This window comes from Schistocerca serialis, chromosome 7, assembly GCF_023864345.2.
Source record: "Schistocerca serialis cubense isolate TAMUIC-IGC-003099 chromosome 7, iqSchSeri2.2, whole genome shotgun sequence".
Classification (NCBI taxonomy): Eukaryota; Metazoa; Arthropoda; class Insecta; order Orthoptera; family Acrididae; genus Schistocerca; species Schistocerca serialis.
In genome coordinates this window covers 121,278,642-121,300,889 of record NC_064644.1, presented here as the reverse complement: position 1 = coordinate 121,300,889, position 22,248 = coordinate 121,278,642, and the positions used below count along the sequence as shown (strand labels likewise).

General features: G+C 45.2%; 1 protein-coding gene across 1 annotated transcript in view; it reads right to left on the bottom strand.

Annotated features, from left to right (window-relative positions):
* The window catches only part of LOC126412920 (SH2 domain-containing adapter protein B), a 133,362-nt gene that overhangs the window by 55,683 nt on the left and 55,431 nt on the right, over positions 1–22,248 (bottom strand). The window contains exons 8-9 of the mRNA XM_050082809.1: positions 20,052–20,161; positions 19,795–19,940 (exon numbers count right to left, since the gene is read on the bottom strand). Of these exons, the coding sequence (XP_049938766.1) occupies positions 19,795–19,940; positions 20,052–20,161 (256 nt within the window). The remainder of the gene's footprint in view (positions 1–19,794; positions 19,941–20,051; positions 20,162–22,248) is intronic.

The window sequence follows — 22,248 nt, the reverse complement described above, 5'->3', positions numbered from 1 at the left end:
TAGGCGGTGGAATTCCAACACCAGAAAAATCCTCTGTTCTAAGGAATAAACCATGTTGTCTACAGCACACTTGCACGTTGTGAACAGCACACGCTTACAGCAGAAAGACGACGTACAGAATGGCGCACCCACAGACTGCGTTGTCTTCTATATCTTTAACATCACTTGCAGCGCCATCTGTTGTTGAAAATTGTAACTACTGTAATTTCGAAAGTTTGTCCGCCTGAAAATGTACTGTTGTCCCAAGCATATTGCAACAAACGGTGTATTTCTATCGCTGCTCGTTAAGTTTTTATTGCTGTTTCAAATATACCGGTCATTTTTGAAACACCCTGTATATATATAACTGAGTGCATGGAGTAACGATGAACTTGAACGGCTGTTGTGGGACGTCCGTCCCGAACAAATGCAATGAACAATCACGTACAAAATGAGATAAAAAACAAACAAAAAACTGGCTAGCGTTGCTGTCTCTGGATCACAGGGTCCCGGAATCGATTCCCGGGCAGGTCGGGGATTTTCTCCGTTCCGAAAACGGGTGTTTGCGTTTTTCTCATCGTTTAATCTCATTCGGGAAAGTTGCGAGTCTGGACAGTGAAAACATTGGGAATTTGTACGGGCGATGATAACCACGCAGTTGAGCGCCCCCAAACCAAATATCATCATCAGTTCATGCAAATTTCTGCATTTTGTCCTTTTGTGGTAGGTTCTATAGATAACACCAAGTTTCGTTAGCCGTGTTGATTTTCTCCAGAAGAGAACTGTCTGCGTTTCACATTTCCGTCGAGTAGCAGTAGGCTTCCACGCGTCGTCGTTTTTGTTCTGAAGTCAAGGTGTGCACATACTTCTCTCTTCTTCAAAACATTCTGGAGATGTTTCTCCATTACGATTTGTGACACAACAGCGTCGATAAAAATTATATCGCATGTCCACTGATTAGTACTGCCTGCTCACGACTGATTGTTCGAAAGCACTTCTGTTGTTTACAGCTGTTAGTTTAAGCTGCTGCCGTAGTTACTGCGCTGGCGTCGGTTATACGCCAGAAATAAAATCAGTCGAGGAACTTCTTTGTCATACAGTGTACATAGAAGAAAGCAATATATTGGTTGATTCTTCCACAGACGAACGCTCTCCGAATTTTAATTGTAAAACACACTGTGATCAGAACGCCTTCTCTGTAGCGTCGGCCGGCCGGTGTGGCCGTGCGGTTCTAAGCGCGTCAGTTTGGAACCGCGTGACCGCTACGGTCGCAGGTTCGAATCCTGCCTCGGGCATGGATGTGTGTGATGTCCTTAGGTTAGTTAGGTTTAAGTAGTTCTAAGTTCTAGGGGACTGATGACCTCAGTAGTTAAGTCCCGTAGTGTTCAGAGCCATTTGAACCATTTGAACCCTGTAGCGTCTACCACTCGAATTGGATAAACGTCTGCGTGACACTTTCGCACTTACTAACTGAACCTGTAACGGAACGCGCTGTTCTCCTCTATGTCCTCTGGAAGTCCTATCTGATAAGGGTCCCAGAGCGCCTCGCAATACTCAAATAAAGATCGAGCGAGAGTTTTAACAGCTAAGTACTTCGTGGGTGTACTACATTGCCCGAAGATTCTTCCAACAAATATCAGTATGGGAGCCGACTTTCTTACGATTGTTTTATGTTGTCGTTTCACTTTAAATCCTTTCATATATATACACACACAACCAGATACTTAATGGATGTGACTGCTTGCAGTCATTATCCGACAACAGTCGTGAACTTATACAACAAAAGGAATTTAAACTTACTTATGCGCGACACATTGGATCTGTGTATGTCAATCCCGGCTCTTTTTGTCGATAGTCTGCAGGTCTATCTGCACTCACCACAAATTTATAGCGTTACGACTTCCCTTTATACAACAGCGTCACGCGGGAACAGCTTCATGGAACTTCGGACGTTATCCACTAGGTCATATATATATATAGCCTAGCAAAAACGTGAAGATCCCAAAAGGGAATAAGGAAACGAGGTAAAACTTGACACTTTGAGACAGTTTGTTATTTGAGCGATCGCAAAATCTACTCAAACTTCGAAAGAACTTGGCAGTATGAGGCCACTTCTCCGTATGATCGACCGCCGCTGGCCCAGACACATGCACTGATTCATCTAGGGAGAGTGTCATAAAGCTTTTGTGTCCTCTCATGACTCAAGTTGGCCCACGACCGTTGTAAATGCTCATCGATATCCCGGATACTGCCACTGGGATGGAGCTGACTTCTGAACTGGTCCCACACATGGGATTCATACACTGTGTGATTAAAAGGAATCCGGACACTCCCAGAAACACACGTTTTTCATATTAGGTGCATTGTGCTGCCACCTACTGCCAGGTACTCCATATCAGCGACCTCAGTAGTCATTAGAAGTCGTGACAGAGCAGAATGGGGCACTCTGCGGAACTCACGGACTTCGAACGTGGTCAGGTGACTGGGTGTCACTTGTGTCATACGTCTGTGCGCGAGATTTCCACACTCCTAAACATCCCTAGGTCCACTGTTTCCCATGTGGTAGTGAAGTGGAAATGTGAAGGGACACGTACAGCACAAAAAGCCTACAGGCCGACCTCGTCTGTTGACTGCAGAGACCGCCGACAGTTGAAGAAGGTCGTAATGTGCAGTAGGCAGACATCTATCCAGACCATCACACGGGAGTTCCAAGCTGCATCAGGATCCACTGCAAGTTAGGCGGGAGGTGAGAAAACTTGGATTTCATTTTCGAGCGGCTGCTCATAAGCCACACATCAAGCCGGTAAATGCCAAACGACGCCTCGCTTGGTGCAAAGAGAGTAAACATTGGGCGACTGAACAGTGGAAAAACGTTGTGTGGAGTGGCGAATCATGGTACACAATGTGGCGATGCGAAGACAAGGTGTGGGTATGGCGAATGCCTGGTGAACGTCATTTGCCATCGTGTGTAGTGCCAACAGTAAATTTCGGAGGCGGTGGCGGTGTTCTTCATTGAGGGGGCTTGCACTCCTTGTTTTGCGTGGCACTATCACAGCACAGGCCTACATGTTTTAAGCAGCTTCTTGCTTCCCACTGTTGAAGAGCAATTCGGGAATGGCCATTGAATCTTTCAACACGATCGAGCATCTGTCCATAATGCACGGTCTGTGGCGGTGTGTTTACACGACAATAACATCTTTGTAATGGGCTGACCTGAACAGAGTCCTGGCCTGAATCTTATAGAACACCTTTGGGATGTTTTGGAACGCCGACTACGTGTCAGGCCTCACCGGCCGACATCGATACCTCTCCTCAGTGCAGCACCCCGTGAAGAATGGGCTGCCATTCCCCAAGAAACCTTCCAGGACCTGATTGAACTTACGCTTGCCAGAGTGGAAGCTGTCATCAAGGCTAAGGAGGGGCCAACACCATATTGAATTCCAGCATTACCAATGGAGGGCGCCACGAACTTAAAGGTTTTTTTTTTCAGCCAGGCATCCGTGTACTTTTGATCACATAGTGTATCCGAGGATCTGCTGGCTACGGAAGGACCTCAACATAACGCAGACAGTTCGCAGAGACTAATATTGTCCTCTCGAAAAATGGCATCACAATACTGTCGCATGACAATTAATACATGATGACGTACAACGTGCATGACGTACCATTGCGCCATTAGAGTTCCCGCACTATCAACCGTGATCTGAATTGATACCCGATGGCTCCCCATACCATGAGCAGGGATTAATACTGCTGCGCCTTTGCAAAACGTGGAAAGAGTCGTACTTCTCCCATGGTCGCCACTGTACCCGCCGATGATAGTCTGCCGGTTTAGTGCAGAACCGCAATTCTTCACTGAACTCAATGCGATACCATTCTCAGCAGTCCAAGCTTCCCAATCGCGGCAACACTGCAAACGAAGGAGTTTGTATTATGGTATTGACGGCAGCCTACACATGAGGCGGTAATGCCCTAGTCCTGCTGCTGCTAGTCTGACCAATGGTGCGGGATGACACAGTCTTGCAGTGACTCCATTACTTGTGTTTCGAATGGGCAGCGCAGCTGTGAAGGGGTGAAGATGTGCTCGGTGCACAGTACGGAGATTCTCCATTGTGATGATCAGACTGGGTCTTCCGGAACCTTGACGATGAGTATGTCTGCCCTTACGTTCCTATGCAGCCCAGAATGGCCCACAGTTCTGCATATTGTACGATTCGACCAGCCGCCCAAATGGAGACCCTCAATGAGGTCCGTTTCAAACGCTGTGCCGATAAAGCTGTTGCACACGAATACGCGGCACCTCTGTGTTGTTCTACATATACGTAGTCCGTAAACCAACGTATGCTGCGTGGCGGAGTGTTCCTTATACCACTAAAAGCGATTTCATTTCCTGTCCCATTCTTAAACAGAGCAAGGGAAAAACGACTGTACGAGGCCTCTGTAAGAGCGCTAATTTCTCTTATCTTCGTGGTCCTGACGCGAAAATGTATGTTGGCGGCAGTAGTATCGTTCTGCAGTCAGCTTCAAATGGCCATTCACTAAATTTTCTCGAAAAGAAAGTCGCCTTCTCTCCTGGGATTGCCACTTGAGTTGTTGAAGCATCTCCATAATACTTGCGAGTCGATCGAACCTACCGGTAACAAATCAAGCAGCCCGACTCTGAATTGCTTCGATGTCTTCCTTTAATTCGACCTGGTGGGGATCCCAAACACTCTAGCAGTACTCAGCACTGGTCGCACTCGTGTTCTATACGCGGTCTCGTTCACAGATGAACCACACTTTCCCAAAATTCTCCCGACAAACCGAAGCCTTCCCTAATACTGTCCTAACGGGCTCGTTCCATCTTATATCGCCTAGCAACGTTGCGCCGAGATATTAGTCGACGTGACTGTGCAGATCAGCGCACCGCTAATGCTGTATTCGAACATTATGCGATTGTTTTTCTACTCATTAGAGTTAACTTACATTTTTCTACATTTAGAGCTGGCTGCCATTCATCTCATCAACTATCCTTCACAGAAATCACTCAACTTCTGAAGCTATTCACTCTCCTTATATACCCTACCAGGCCTGGTAGAGAAGCTAAACACGAACAGTGGCGCAGTGGTTAGCCACTGGACTCGCATTCGGCAGGACGATGGTTGAAACCTGCGTCCGGCCAACCTGATTTAGGTTTTCTGTGATTTCACTAAATCGCTTCAGGCAAATGCCAGGATGGTTCCTTTGAAAGGGCATGGCCGACTTCCTTCTCTAATGTGATGCGGCCGATGACCTCGCTCTTTGGTCTCCCCCCCCCCCCCCTCCCGCCCCAAATCAACCAACCACTCTGGTGATCATTCTGTCACAGAGAACTGCATCTACGGTGATTTACATATCCGCCGACGGTGTGTACGCGCAAGAAAGTACATTGACAACCGACCGTGTCTCCACAGTGCTTAAATTTATTTGTCAGGCAGTGCATATTGTATACAGTAGTTACCCTGTAAAACACCGTTGAGGTGCACACGAAATTACTTTTAAGTCTAAAGATTTCTCTGCGTTGGGAATGAGATGTCCTGTTCTATCTGGTAGTAAGTCACAAAAATAGTATAGTATTCCTCTTGCTGCTTTTCGTTCAACTGTCCCGTCATGGAAGGATCTGTCGGTGGCTCAGTGGATAAGAGTAAGACTACAAATCCACTTTGCACTTTGCAAGGTTTCAGTGTGAGTTTGTGCACAATTCTCTGCCGTGATTCTCGCAACACTGCAGTTTGAAGCGCTGAATTGTTCAATGATTTTCTCGGATGTCTTTCCAAGGTCTCTCAACGAATGCAGGACACTTCCATTAGTTTTGTGTCCTTACATCTTAACTGAGTTTATCCCCATCGATCCATTTCAATGCATTTAATTCAGATCAAATTTCTGTGAAGTCACAGTTTTTATTAAGTTGTCATACTCCAAAAAAATGTGACCTCATTGCACCGCTGAAGCAGAGGAACTCACTTCTTTAGCTTTTGTATTGTGGATTTTAGTCGAAGGTCGGTACACTCTTCGAAATGCCAGCCCAGCTCGTGTTTCCAGCTGGGGAGAGTCTAACACTAACCCTTAACGACCCCCCCCCCCCCTCCCTCACTGTCTATTCCCGCCACACGGCAGCACCAGTCGCAGAAACAATGCGAACACAGAGGGTAACGAGCTATCCCGAAGCAGTTAGGCCTCTCCACCCAAACTGGCTACAATTTGCGCCAACTGCCGGAAGAGATTTACGGCGACCACACACGACATAAAGGAGCTCGAGAACTTGCGTGTGCGGCCTGCTAACAACACTTCCATGATTGTCGTTACCTTAATCACATTTCCTGCACCAAATTACGGGAAACTAGGACACAGTGCGCATGAAACGTATTCCACATGTCTGGCAACTGATAACGTAAATGTAACCTGTGCCTCTACTAGCTTCTATGTGTAAGTCACCGAGTGATGTGACGACGTCGTTGTAGTGGCCACGTCTGGAGACTGGTTTGATACAGTCTATCCTGCACAAGCCCCATCATCTCTACATAACTATAGCGCAGCATACATCCACTTGAACCTGCATACAATAGTCGAGCCTTGGTGTCAATCTTCAGTTTCCCCCCTCCCTCTCTTACCTCCACTACCAAAGTGGTATTCCCTCTGATGCCTGTCAACCTGACCCTCCTTCCAGTCATGTCGTGCCATAAATTTATTTTCACCCACTTAGATTCAGTGCCTGTTATTTAGTTATCAGATCTACCCATTTAATCTTTAGGAACCTTCTGTAACTTCAGATTTCAAAGTCTACTATTCTTCTCTGGTCAGCACTGTTTATTGTCCATTTTCGCTTCCGTATAGGGGTGCACTCCAGACGAACCCTCTAAAAAACTTCCTAACATTGAAATTAAGTGTTAACATATAAATTTTTTCCCGAAAATCTATTCTGCTATTGTCAACTGCGTATCATCTTTGCTTCTGCCGACGTGAGTTATTTTCCTGCCTTCGTGTGTCACTTCTGATACCCATCCCCCAGCATCGCTTGATTTGGTCCGACGACATTCCAGTACCATTGTTTCAATTTTATCGAAGCTCATCTAATATTCTGTTTAAAGACAATCCATCTATACCAACAGATTTTAAAAGTCCTTTGGCGTCTCCCACGGTGTTATATGCCATCTACAGAAGTTAAAAACTTTTACTTTTTCTCCCACTTTACATGTGCCACAAATGCCATTTCAGTTAATGTTCGCAGTTTTGAACATGTCTTGCGTTCAGAAACTGCGACTATCTATTAACACAATGCAGGCAGATATCGAGTTTTCTCGTGTTTCGCGAGCCATCTTCTACGGGCGGATCGCGAGATAACTCGTGTTTTTTACACGCTGCCTGTAGATGTCTTTCTTTGTGATATACTTTAACTACTTCATCTATTTATTGATTGCCTTCATGTAATTTTTGATTATTTAGCATTTTGATTGTATTCTCATATTTCAGATAGTTAGTATTTTCCTGTTGAAATTCCTACTATATTTAGAGGTGGTCCTATGCAGAAAACAGAAGGAAATGAAAGAAAATCTGGAGTACTTTCGGAAGTTTTTGATGATAATTATTCAGTCGTTCCTGGTGAGAAAAAAGACCACGATGACCGTGTGAATGAATGTTTTTATGGTTCAGATGGCGTTTACAGTGGCTCAGTTACAAATGTAACGAAGTGTAAGGCAGCAGTGTCTTCGAGTGATTCCGACAACAACGATGAAGGTAATTCTGTTCTTGTGAACCACACGTTTTGTCACAATGTTAATAATTGTCTCCACCGTTCCCACTATTGTCTCCCGTTGCCCATAGTTGCTGTATAAATAATTAAATTATTTCGAATCTGTCTTTACAACTACCAAATAATGCTTATTTATTTTACGATACGCGTTTCCTTTTATCCATGTAAAGCTTTGTGAATGGCTGCATTTTTGTCTGATTTCGCTTATATCTGGAAATGTTGTCTGCATGTACGTTTTCCAGGGGCTCCTGCAAGTGGAAATAATGTTTTCCGCCTAATTTTAGATTGGACCGCAGAGCTACATCTTTACTGTCGTATAGCACGACAAAATATTGCATCAGTAATGTTTATTTACATTTTCCTGGACGCTCTGATGAGTTTTCTAAATATTGTCATCATTCTTTAAGCTGTCAGAATTTTATTTTACGATTGCAGTTTCGGCATTAAGCTATTTTCAGACATAAGGTTTCGTTTACATTAGGCAAAAATAACGACGTGTTACACAGGTGTGTGTATATTATGTTGTTATCACTGACTAACGTTAGCCTATATGTCAAAATCTTATGTCTGAAAATGGCTTAATGCCGAAATAGCAATCGTAAAGAAAATTCAAAGAGCTGAAAGCAGGATGACAACATATTATTGATAGGAGCTAAGGACCCCCATTACAAGAAAGTTCTGATGAGTGACATACGTACGTTTAGCCATGAGAAACTAAATAAACAAACAGTCGTGCAACATTTTCACGTGTTTCACTCCAGGAAATATTTTCTGCTGTAAGCAAAAGCGAAATAAGGCGACATAGGTCTGTTCAAACATAAAAATACCAGGAAATTAGAAACAACACTACCAGATATAAACGAAATCAGACGACAATGGCCGCGCGGTGTAGCCGCGTGGTCTGAGCGCCTTTTCCGGTTCGCGCGGCTCTCCCGTCGGAGGTTCGAGTCCTCCGTCGGGCATGGGTGTGTGTGTTGTCCTTAGCGTAAGTTAGTTTAAGTTAAGTTAAGTAGTGTGTAATCTTAGGGACTGATGACCTCAGCAGTTTGGTCCCATAGAAATTACCACAAATTTCCAATTTCCAAGACGACAATGCAACACTGACAATATTTTAAATGAATAAAACGAAGGCCCTATGATAAAATAAATACGAATTTCGTTGCAGTTAAAAACACTTTGAAACACCTTACATGTTTGATTCTTTTCAAACGAGTCTCGTTTTGAACCACCAAAGTTTATGTATCATTTCTCTGACGCATACCCAAGATTCCAACGAGAATTCTGTTTAGTGTAATATCAGAATTTGACTCAGCCACATAATATTCGTGATAAGATCACACGTCCACGGGAACAAATTATTGTATGTTTTATTTGATGATCAGAGCTAGAGATCGAAATGCGTCGCTGGATTTTTGATCTGTCACGAATGTTAGATGCTTCAGCTAAATTTTAATAGTTGTTAACGTTTTACAACCAGGACGAAGTCCTCAGCTAAAACGGAAATTTCTCCGGGCCTGCACCTAAAATGGAAAATTCTAGACAAATCTCCTTTTTGACAGCAGACTGGATTTAGCGTGACAAAAACACTGGAAGCACGCGTGATACATTCCCTTAAGCGCGTAGCTTACGAGGCGCTCCCCGCGCGAAACCATGTTTCTCTAGCAGTTATGAATCAATATCGGATATCCTCGGAGCCGCAACTGCCGATGAGGGGGGGGGGAATGTATTTATATTGCGCGGCGGGTCGGCTGGATCCCTGAAAAGCAGTAACCAATCTCGTCCCACCGCCGGCATCTGCTCGTAAAGCACGGCCTGATTTATCGCAATCTCCCGCACCGAAATTTCGTCCCATTTGTGAGAAGCTGCTATAAAACTCGCATCGCAGGCGGCCAGCGTGGTGCGGGCTGCCTTTCCGACGCCGGTCCGCGCCCGTGCCGCCTTTGAACTGTTCCTCTGGATCCCCAAAGTCCTTGCCACTATCTGACGTCTCTGCCGGGATGGAATCTAACAGAATGTGACAGTGCTGAAGAGGGCATCGGCAAAGACGAATAAGACAGAGGGAATAGTCACATGCAATTACTTTGCTTCAGGCACTGGATCAGGAAATTAAATACTGGGTATATCGTAACTGATAGTGAAAACTGACGCAGGAGAAAGTATGCACTATCTCATCAGAATTGACCGGACACTCCTACGTAATGCGCAATTGACCACTAGATGCCATAAGAGGCGAGCCCGCCATAATAAAAGGAGAAGAACATATATTGTGTTCGAACATTGTGAATTACCTCGAAGAAAACGGTCTATTGACACACAGTTAACACGGGTTTAGAAAACATCGTTCCTGTGAAACACAACTAGTTCTTTATTCACATGAAGTGCTGAGTGCTACTGACAAGGGATTTCAGATCGATTCCGTATTCCTGGATTTCCGGAAGGCTTTTGACACTCTACCACACAAGCGGCTCGTAGTGAAATTGCGTGCTTATGGAATATCGTCTCAGTTATGTGACTGGACTTGCGATTTCTTGTCAGAGAGGTCACAGTTCGTAGTAATTGACGGAAAGTCATCGAGTAAAACAGAAGTGATTTCAGGCGTTCCCCAAGGAAGTGTTATAGGCCCTTTGCTGTTCTTTATCTATACAAACGATTTGGGAGACAATCTGAGCAGCCGTTTTCGGTTTTCGGTTGTTTGCAGATGAAGCTGTCGTTCATCGACTAATAAAGTCATCAGAAGATCAAACCAAACTGCAAAACGATTTAGAAAAAATATCTGAATGGTGCGAAAAGTGGCAGTTGACCCTAAATAACGAAAAGTGTGAGGTCATCGACATGAGTGCTAAAAGGAACTCAAACTTCGGTTACACGATAAATCAGCCTAATCTAAAAGCCGTAAATTCAACTAAATACCCAGGTATTACAATTACGAACAACTTAAATTGGAAAGAACACACAAAAAATGTTGTGGGGAAGGCCAACCAAAGGCTGCGTTTTATTGGCAGGACACTTAGTAAATGTAGCAGACCTACTAAGGACACTGCCTACTCTACGCTTGTCCGTCCGCTTTTAGGATACTGCTGCGCGGTGTGGGATCCTTACCAGGTAGGACTGACGGAGTACATTGAAAAAGTTAAAAGAAAAGTAGCACGTTTTGTACTATCGCGAAGTATGGGAGAGAGTGTCACGGGATTTGGGCTGGAAATCATTAAAAGAAAGGCGTTTTTCGTTGCGACGGAATCTTCTCACGAAATTTCAATCACCAACTTTCTCCTCCGAATGCGAAAATATTTAGTTGACACCGACTTACATAGGGAGGAACGATCACCACGATAAAATAAGGGAAATCAGAGCTCGTATGGGAAGATATAGGTTTCATTCTTTCCGCGCTGTAAGAGACTGAAATAATAGATAATTGTGAAGGTGGTTCAATCAACCATCTGCCAGGCACTTAAATGTGATTTTCAGAGTATCCATGCAGATGTAGATGTAGAAGGAGAAAGAGATTAGTGTTTACGTCCCGTCCAGTGAGGTCATTAGAGACGGAGCACAAGCTCGGATTACGGAAGGATGGGGAAGGCAATCGGCCGTGCCATTTCAAAAGAACTCTCTCGGCATTTTCCTGAAGCGATTTAGGGAAATTATGGAAAATCTAAATCTGTATGGCCGGACGCGGGTTTGAACCGTCGTCCTCCCGAATGTGAGTCCAGTGTGCTAACCACTGCGCCACCTCGCTCTGTTATCGAAGGAGGTGGGGAAAATTATGTTGTCATTGTGGAAGCAGAATGGGTCCGTCAGCAGATTTCAGTGGCGTCAAACATGTCATTTAAATAACAGATATACCAGGGACGTTTAAACTCTTCTAAAGCGGCCCAAGATGATTGTTGGTGATGTGATTGTGAAGTGGAAACGCGAGGGAACAACCAGAGCTAAATCAATATCAGGCTGACGTCATATAATGGTGAACAGGGACTGCCGAGCATTGCAGAGGGTGGTTGAAAAAAACTGCGTGAAATCTGCGGAAGGAATCACTCTTGAGTTCGAAGGTGTCACCGGCAGTGCAACAAGCACAGTGATTGGGTGTAAAAAGTTAAAAATAATGGGGTACAACAGTCGAGCAGCTCGTCATAAGTCACATATTTCTGTAGTCAATGCTAAACCACGCTTGGGTCGGTGTAAAAATGACGCCACTGGACAGTGGATGACCAAAAGTGACTTAGAGTGATGAATCACGCAATACCATATGGGAACCCGTTGGAAGAGGATAGGTTTGGCGAAAGCCTGGAGAACGTTACCTTGTTTAGTGCAAGCACTGACGTACGGAGGAGATGACGTTACGGAATGAGTTGGTTATTTGTGGTTAGGGTGTGGTCCCCTTACTGTGATTAAAGAAATGCTAAAAGCGGAAGTATATGGACAAATTTGACAGCATGGTGTACTGCGTAGAGTAGAAGAACAGTTCAGAGAAGGCGACTGATTGTATCACCATGACAATGTACACTACCGGCCATTAAAATTGCTACACCAATAAGAAATGCAGACGATAAACGGGTATTCATTGCACCAATATAATATGCTAGAACTGACATGTGATTACGCTTTCACGCAATTTGGCTCCATAGATCCTGAGAAATCAGTACCCAGAACAACCACCTCTGGCCGTAATAACGACCTTGATACGCCTGGGCATTGAGTCAAACAGAGCTTGGATGGCGTGTACAGGTACAGCTGCACATGCAGCTTCAACACGATACCACAGTTCATCAAGAGCAGTGACTGGCGTATTGTGACGAGCCAGTTGCTCGGCTTCCACTGACCAGACGTTTCCAATTGGTGAGAGATCTGGAGAATGTGCTGTCCAGGAGAGCAGTCGAACATTTTCTGTATCCAGAAAGGCCCGTACAGGACCTGCAACATGCGGTCGTGCATTATCCTGTTGAAACGTAGGGTTTCGCAGGGATCGAATGACGGGTAGAGCCACGGGTCGTAACACATCTGAAATGTAGCGTCCACTGTTCAGAGTGCCATCAATGCGAACAAGAGGTGACCGAGACGTGTGAACAATGGCACCCCATACCATCACGCCGGGTGATACGCAAGTATGGCGATGACGAATACACGCTTACAATGTGCGTTCACCGCGATGTCGCCAAACACGGATGCGACCATCATGATGCTGTGAACAGAACCTGGATTCATCTGAAAAAATGACGTTTTGCCGTTCGTGCACCCAGGTTCGTCGTTGAGCACACATCGCAGGCGCTCCTGTCTGTGATGCAGCGTCAAGGGTAACCGCAGCAAGCTGACAGTCCATGCTGCTGCAAACGTCGTCGAACTGTTCGTGCAGATGGTTGTTGTCTTGCAAACGTCCCCATCTGTTGACTCAGGGATCGAGAAGTGGCTGCACGATCCGTTACAGGCATGCGGATAAGATGCCTGTCATCTCGACTGCTAGTGATACGAGGCCGTTGGGATCCAGCACGGCGTTCCGCATTACCCTCCTGAACCCACCGATTCCATATTCTGGTAATAGTCATTGGATATCGACCAACGCGAGCAGCAATGTCGCGATACGATAAACCGCAATCACGATAGGCTACAACCCGACCTTTATCAAAATGGGAAACGTGATGGTACGCATTTCTCCTCGTTACACGAGGCATCACAACAACGTTTCACCAGGCAACGCTGGTCAACTGCTGTTTGTGTATGAGAAATCGGTTGGAAACTTTCATCATGTCAGCACGTTGTAGGTGTCGCCACCGGCGCCAACCTTGTGTGAATGTTCTGAAAAGCTAATCATTTGCATATCACAGCATCCTCTTCCTGTCGGTTAAATTTCGCGTCTGTAGCACGTGATCCTCGTAGTGTAGCAATTTTAATGACCATTAGTGTATCATGATATAAAGAAGCATCTGTGAGCAATGGCTTGTGGACCGTAACATTGCTGAAATGGACTGACTTGCCCAGAGTCCCGACCTGCACCCAATGAAACACATTTTCGAGGAGCCAGACTTTTCATTTCGATCCAGACTCCAGCGTCCAGGGTCACTACCTTCTCTGGTTTCGTCTCTTGAGAAAGTATGGGCTGCCATTCCTCCACATACGTCCAGACACCTTCTGAAGGCCTCCCCAGCAGAATTCAAGCCGTTACAAAAGGTCAGAGTGGACACACCCCCACCTTAACGTCCACTAATAGGTGTCTGGATATTTTGATCAGATAATGTAGGTACCAGAAGCAAGCACGTTTCAGCTGTCGTGGATCCTAAAAGGAGCTCTTTTCCAGATAATCGTGGATGTTTCACTACCAGTCGCCACTGACTTTAGTATGAAATTTTATCCTAGTTGGTACGAAAGTATTTTAAATGTGATCTTTTCAATTCAAGCCCCCATCTAATTGATCCATGGCTTCTCTTAAAAAGAAATACAATACAAATTCAGCACGTTAGATGATAAAATTTACTGTACATTCGTACTTGCTAAAGATGTTCCCCGTCTGATACTAGACTCTAGCTGCAATACACTTCGTCTCTGCAGTGAATTACGAGTTCTGTCTAATATCCTCAGATCTTCTAATAAATCTTGACAAGACAGACAGTTCTCTGCTGCAATTCAGCTGTATCGAAGAGACTTTATTTCCTCTTCTAACTAACAGCACTTCACTGAAATTCTCTGCTTTCTGCCACGACATTTTGCAGGATCATTTCCAACAGGTGCTGGAAGACATGCGTTGTCAAGGGACAGTGACTAGCCCTTAAACTGGCCTAATACATTCCGACCATAAAACCGCGCACCGATGAAGACAGTGGCAAAACATCGTGCCCCTATTCAGCGGGACAGCAGCTCAAAACCGCGCCCGGCCATGGTGATTTATACTTCCTGCCAGTTCCGTAAAACGCTTAAGACGAATGACAACATTGATCCTTCAAAAGGGCATGGCCGAGATTGTACCGCTCTCCAAATTACCAGGTCTGCGACGGGCTGTTAACACTCTGTTCGTTTTTCTTCTTTCTTTACCCACTTTAAGCGGATAAAGGAAGGACCAACCCATCAGCTCCAGGCTAGATAACTCTATTCCACCGAAAGCCATTTCCGGCTCTTGTGTTCCTAACAGCCAAGTGGACTACCCACGGTGAAGCAGGGAATGATAACCTCACACGACAAAATAGTGGTAGTCCTCCTAAAAGCGCGCACTCGTCGCTTTGTAGCGTTTTAGATGGCGTGAGACTAGTACCAGGAGTCCATGTGACCCCGCACTCCTGACGTAACTCCTCACAGTGAAGTAATGTGCATGTGCCGGCAGGTTACATGAAAATACGCTGGACGATATGTCGACTTGGGGGGCGTGACAGAATGTCAGAAAGAAGCTGTTGTGTTTGGACGTGCCCATGAGCACACCGTCAATGCATTAGTTGCTGTATCAACGCTGATTGTCGAACGAGTCTAGAAAGCAATCGGGGGCATGGAACACAGCGTAAGAACAGCGATCGTAAAACGATCCTAACCAGCACGGGTCGGACATGGGTGTCACACCTTTTCGATGACAATCGGTTTCAAATCCTAGAGCAACTGCTGCTGCCAGTGGATGTAAGGACTTTATATCTCAACCAGTTTCCAGGCGGTGTTTGTACGAGGGACGTTCAGTAAGTAATGCAACACTTCTTTTTCTGAAATCAGGTTGGTTTTATTCAGGATTCCAATCCATCATATTATTAGCCACTCTTTTGGCTATAAAACCCTATTTCTCAACATAATCTCCGTTCGATGTGACAGTCCAACACTACTTCACTGGGAGGGCCTGTATGCCTTCATGGTACCACTCTACTTGTCGTCATCGGAGCCAATGTCTTGCTGCATCAATAATCTAACCATCATCCACGTACTGATTCCCGCGGAGTGCGTGCTTCATTGGGGCAACCTGATGGAAGTCTGAAGGTGCGAGATCCGGACTGTAGGGTGGATGAGGAAGAATAGACCAATAAGGTTTTGTGGACGAGAGTGTCAGCACTACCAACAGGCACGTCCAGTAGCGCATCGAGGTGCTTCATTGTGATCCATCGATCACCTCGAATGAGACTGTCCGCACGTTCCAACACTGCAGGAGCCACAGCTGTGTACAGCCGACCGTCACGAGGGAGACTGGAAAGGTTTGCGCGACCTTGTTGCTATGATGACAGACGCCTTTCCCGATGACTCGTCGTGCTTCTGTTCACTACCAGATCTGCGTAACATTCTGCAAGCGCCTGTGAATATCTGCGATGCTCTGGTTTTCCACCAAAAGAAACTCAATGAGAGCGCTGTTCTTGGAGTACACTTCCGTCATAGACGCCATTTTGAAGGCCACTACCTAACGGAACTTCATAAAATTGTACGGGATGAAGCGGGAATATTCCACCATGTCCTACAACAATTTCCCCATTTTTTCAACCGAAATTGCGCGAACAATTGTGGCCCAGTGAGAAGATTGAAGCATCCCCAACTCTCTTGTGGTTCCCATTTTAGGTACTCCACGTCGACGTCTGCTCGTAGATATGTATCGTCGGTAGGTTTTCCGGCTTTACTTCCCGACGTGACAGCGACGACTCTCCGATGAGGTGCGGACCTTGTGTTTTGCTATTACTGCGAGTCTTGTAAATATCGCTTTTATTTAGTAATTTTCCCGGCTAAAACTCTCCCTTTTTATGATTAAGGCAGCCTGCGCCACCTTTCGGAGGGAGTGGGGACGTCAAACAGTCACAAAAGTTCATATTAAGCAGTCCGTAAAACACGTAAACGTTCACTTCAGTTAGCGTGTTAGTTAATGCCTACGCTTTCCGCTAGATGGTGCTGACTTAGTGCTGAATAGCTTTGGTTCCATAAAACCTTCACTGATTAGTACTAGGTAAATGAAATAAGTACAACACTCTTGTATTTCACTTTCACTCTATATTCAAGGATTAAGATGGTGATGGATGATGGTCTATTTAAACGGTTCCTAGCCTGGTGGAATCTAAATAGCCCGCAAATGCCGATATGCACGCGCTCTACGTCCAGATTCGCAACTAACGGCACACGAAACTTTCAAAAGTCCACACGTTAATATCTGAATACCGGTACCTCTGAATTCACTCGTATCAGCAGATAATTTGAGTTTCTGTCGTCTATATGTCCGTAAAGTTCCAATCTAGCACTAAGTCCTAAAATCCCCTTAATACTCCGTTGCTACCAACAGCCAGAGATCGTACACTACATCACTTTTAATCTCCGTAATATTCTAACAGTTTATCGTGAATCTTAACACGATAAAGTCCAATCTAATTATTGTCTCGCCGACTGACACGGGTTCCCCGCCCTTTAACGAAACAATCAAGGAAAAAAGGCGGCAATAATGACGATCAGGCCTTTTTACAGGTTTTTCATCACAAGAATTTAACGTCACTGCCTTCTCCATGACGGAGCTTCCGTGGCTTTGCTGTACATAGACGTTAAACTACTTGCTGATATACTATAATTTTGATCTGCAATTACCGAACTCTCATTCTACACTATTTTCCCCTCTAAAAATTCTATTCTTAATGTTAAATTATTCTTTCTATAGCTTTTATCACTGTAAACTGAACCGAGGTGTTACAAGGTGCATTGTCATCCATTAAAATTCCATCGCTGTTTGGGAACACGAACTCCGTGAATCGCTGTAAATGGTCTTCAATTAGCCGAACTTAACCCATTCCCAATCAATGATAGGTTCAGTTGGACCAGAGGACACAGTCCATTCGATGCAAACAGCCCACACCCATATGGAGCAACTTGCTCAGCCTTGTTGACAGGTTGGGTTCATGGCTTCGTGGTGTCTGCGTCATACTTAAACTGTACCATCAGCTCTTACCAAATGAAATCGGGACTCATCTGACCGGGCCACGGTTTTCCAGTCATCTAGAGTTCAAGCGATGTGGTCACGAGCCCAGGTGAGGCGCTGCAGCGATGTCGATGGCGCGTAATCAAGAGGGCAGTTCATTCGCAAAATCCCGCAATGGCAACACTTTGGCAATTATGGACGGCAGGCAGGCAGCAATGCTCAGTATTTCTGCAGGGGATTTCCAATGACTTGTTGAGTCCAGGCCACGTCGGGTTGCTGCACTACGCCGGGAAAAAGGAGGTCCGACTCGAAATTAGGAGACATCCCATGATTTTTGTCACCTCACTGTGGTATTCTTTGATACCACTGAACATTGTCCTTGATAGTGCCGCTTTTTTTCTCCTGCAGTGTATTTATTATCCCGTAAGCCGTCGGCACACGGACCGTGCTGTCGAACGTTAACGTTGAGCGTGCCAAGTTCAACGTGCTGCTGAACGCTCAGGAACGATGTGGCTTGTGCATACGGCACGTGGTCCCAACGTGGTATACGCGATCGCAACGCACTGCAGCGGCAGTTGAAGGATGCATCTAGTTCGTAAATCACACTGTTTACTCAACGGGCGCGCCTAAAATTCGCATGCTAGCTCTATTAAAACGCACATTTACTCCATCGACCACGAAAAGGAAAGTACCATATCCAGTCAGTAAGGACACAGGCTTATAAAAGTTCCATTACAAACAGTGCATTACAAATTTGGAATACTTCTCCGCATAAGATAAACATTATTTCATCATTCCCACATTTCAGTAAAACCCCAAGGTCAGTCTTAATTTATCATTGTTCCTACCCAGTAGCAGAATCTTTGCAACATATGAATTACCAAGGGTAAAAGAAAAAGGAGCAAAATATCTTTATAGAAGTAGTGCAAGCTATCCTGTAGATTAAGCCAATCAAACAAAGTCACCCCTCAAAAAAAAAAAAAAAAGGTGAACTTATATTTACCCAACATTAAATGGTTCAAATGGCTCTGAACACTATGCGACTTAACGTCTGAGGTCATCAGACGCCTAGAACTTAGAACTAATTAAACCTAACTAACCTAAGGACATCACACACATCCATGCCCGAGGCAGGATTCGAACCTGCGACCGTAGCGTTCGCTCGGCTCCAGACTGTAGCGCTTAGAACCGCACGGCCACTCCGGCCGGCTACCTAACATCAAATATTATAGTATATATTTATATTACTCTCATAATCAAGTATCAGAACCTAATAAAAACGCCAATGTTATGAAAAAAAATTCGGTAGTGGCAAGGGGCGAACCACCGCCCCAACTAAATACTCAGTACAGAACAGTGACGCTACTCATTACACTTCTTTTTTTTCGATATAGTTCGTTGTGTTTGGTCTGGGCGGACGTCACAAGAGATCCGTTCAAGTTGATCGTTGATTCCGTGACTCAGTTTTTTTTATTACAGAGAGCACGCAGCCCTCTGACCGAAGACGCTTTTTTTTTCTTTTTCTTTTTTTCGCTGAGCTACCGTGCCGGCATGCTAAACGAACATGAGACCCTTTGCATCTAATCTTATTGTGTTACTCCTTGCTGAAAACCTTAATCGTAGATATGTTACTAATTGAAATTTAATTATAACAAATTGTACCAAGAACAATACGTTTTGGGTGCATCTTCAGTGTGTCGCTGCCTTCAAATAGCCTACTCTCATAATACGCAAGTTACAACAATTCTTTTGCCACGAATATGATGTTTCTCATTATTTTATTGGAACGAATTACACAGTTAGCAACGGGTTTTCCAGTGATTCTCAATTTGCTGGTGCTCAGAAACGGCATATATACATATAGGCTTGAAATGAATGCCAATATGGCACCTCACAACCTGTGGTTAAGGGAGACGGCGTGCTTGTGACGTAGATGACGTTGTGCTCTCTCATTGGTCAACGCTGAGACGCACGCTCAGAATATCTGACATGCCAGATATCGCTCTGCACGTTCGGAGACACTCCCGAGCGTGCTACTCCACGCTATGACGTCAGAAACTCGCTCAAAGTTCGGATGCACGGTCCGTGTGCCGACGGCTTTAGGAAACATCCGTGTATGGGAGCCATTGTGGCCCATTATATATTCGGTTGTTAAGTGCGTCGCTAGCAAGCGGGCAGTAAGAATCGCACTGACCTTGGCTGTCCCTTCGGCCGCCCTGACTCGAAGACGCGCTGGACTCGGTGCTGCCCGCGTCGGCCGACGAGAGCGCCAGCCCGGCGCCGAGCGAGTTGCGCATGCGCCGCCGCAGCTTGGGCATGTCGAAGGGCAGGTCAGCGAGGTCCACGGAGGAGGCGTCGCTGCTGCGTGCCGCGCCGCCGCCCCCGCCGCCTATGACGTCACCGCCCGGCTCCCCCGCTGTCGCGGCCGGCGCCACGGAAGTCGCCGTCCCGGGAGCCCTGGGGTCGCCCAGCAGCTGCTGCTGTTGCAGCTGAAGTTGGCGCTGCCGCCGCCGCAACTTGGGCATGTCGAACGGTAGCTCCGAGAAGTCGCCCGCCGCCTGCAAGTAACTGCTCTCACCACTCTGCACAATCAAATTCTCAGAAATTAACCTGCTTTCGAACTTCAAAAGACAGTTAACGGTCCACCTTTTATCGCGATAGCTCCCTCTTCCACATACTTGTCTGCAGCTCAGTCTATTAATCGCCCCGGCACCTTTCCATCCTCCTTTTCTACAGAGCCATATTTTGAAACTACGAGGGGCGTTTGAAAAGTCCGTGCAAAGTCCGAGAGACGGTACCACCGGCGCGTATCGAGGTCATGTTTAGTTAGTAGCATCTTTGGAAAGAACGCACACGAAGTTTCAGCCATATTGGTCTATTTCTTTGTGTTTGGCATTCTTGAGAATCAAGGGAGTCGAGAGATTGTCAAAAAATGGACGAAAAAGAATTTCGTGTGGTGATTAAACATTACTTTATGTAAGGCAAAACGCCTCAGGAGACTAAAGAGAAGCTTGATAAACATTACGGTGACTGCACCTTTGATTAGAACAGTTTATATCATCATCATCATCATCATCATCATCATCATCATCATTTAAGACTGATTATGCCTTTCAGCGTTCAGTCTGGAGCATAGCTCCCTTATAAAATTCCTCTATGATCTCCTATTCAGTGCTAACATTGGTGCCTCATCTGATGTTAAACCTATTACTTCAAAATCATTCTTAACCGAATCCAGGTACCTTCTCCTTGGTCTGTCCAGACTCCTCCTACCCTCTACTGCTGAACCCATGAGTCTCTTGGGTAACCTTGCTTCTCCCATGCGTGTAACATGACCCCACCATCTAAGCCTGTTCGCCCTGACTGCTACATCTATAGAGTTCATTCCCAGTTTTTCTTTGATTTACTCATTGTGGACACCCTCCTGCCATTGTTCCCATCTACTAGTACCTACTAGCTACTTTCATATCCGTAACCTCAACCTTGCTGATAAGGTAACCTTAATCCACCCAGCTTTCGCTCCCATACAACAAAGTTGGTTAGAAAATTGAACGGTGCACAGATAACTTAGTCTTGGTACTGACTTCCTTCTTGCAGAAGAAAGTAGATCGTAGCTGAGCGGTCCCTGAATTAGCTTTGCTACACCTCGCTTCCAGTTCTTTCACTATGTTGCCATTCTGTGAGAATATACACCCTAAGTACTTGAAACCGTCCACCTGTTCTAACTTTGTTCCTCCTATTTGGCACTCAATCCGTTTATATTTCTTTCCCACTGACATTACTTTCGTTTTGGAGATGCTAATCTTCATACCATAGTCCTTACATTTATGATCTAGCTCTGAAATATCACTTTGCAAACTTTCAATCGAATCTGCCATCACAACTAAGTCATCCGCATATGCAAGACTGCTTATTTTGTGTTCACACATCTTAATCTCACCCAGCCAGTCTATTGTTTTCAACACATGATCCATAAATAATATGAACAACAGTGGAGACAGGTTGCAACCTTGTCTTACTCCTGAGACTACTCTGAACCATGAACTCAATTTACCGTCAACTCTAACTGCTGCCTGACTATCCATGTAAAGACCTTTAATTGCTTGCAAAAGTTTGCCTCCTATTCCATAATCTCGTAGAACAGACAATAACTTCCTCCTGGGAACCCGGTCATATGTCTTTTCTAGATCTATAAAGCATAGATACAATTCCCTGTTCCACTCATAACACTTCTCCATTATTTGCCGTAAGCTAAAGATCTGGTCCTGACAACCTCTAAGAGGCCTAAACCCACACTGATTTTCATCCAATTGGTCCTCAATTAATACTCGCATTTTCTTTTCAACAATACCTGAGAAGATTTTACCCACAACGCTGATTAAAGAGATACCTCTGTAGTTGTTACAATCTTTTCTGTTTCCATGTTTAAAGATTGGTGTGATTACTGCTTTTGTCCAGTCTGATGGAACCTGTCCCGACTCCCAGGCCATTTAAATTATCCTGTGTAGCCATTTAAGACCTGACATTCCACTGTATTTGATGAGTTCCGACTTAATTTCATCCACCCCAGCTGCTTTATTACACTGCAATCTATTGACCATTTTCTCCACTTCCTCAAATGTGATCCTATTTCCATCATCATTTCTATCCCATTCTACCTCGAAATCTG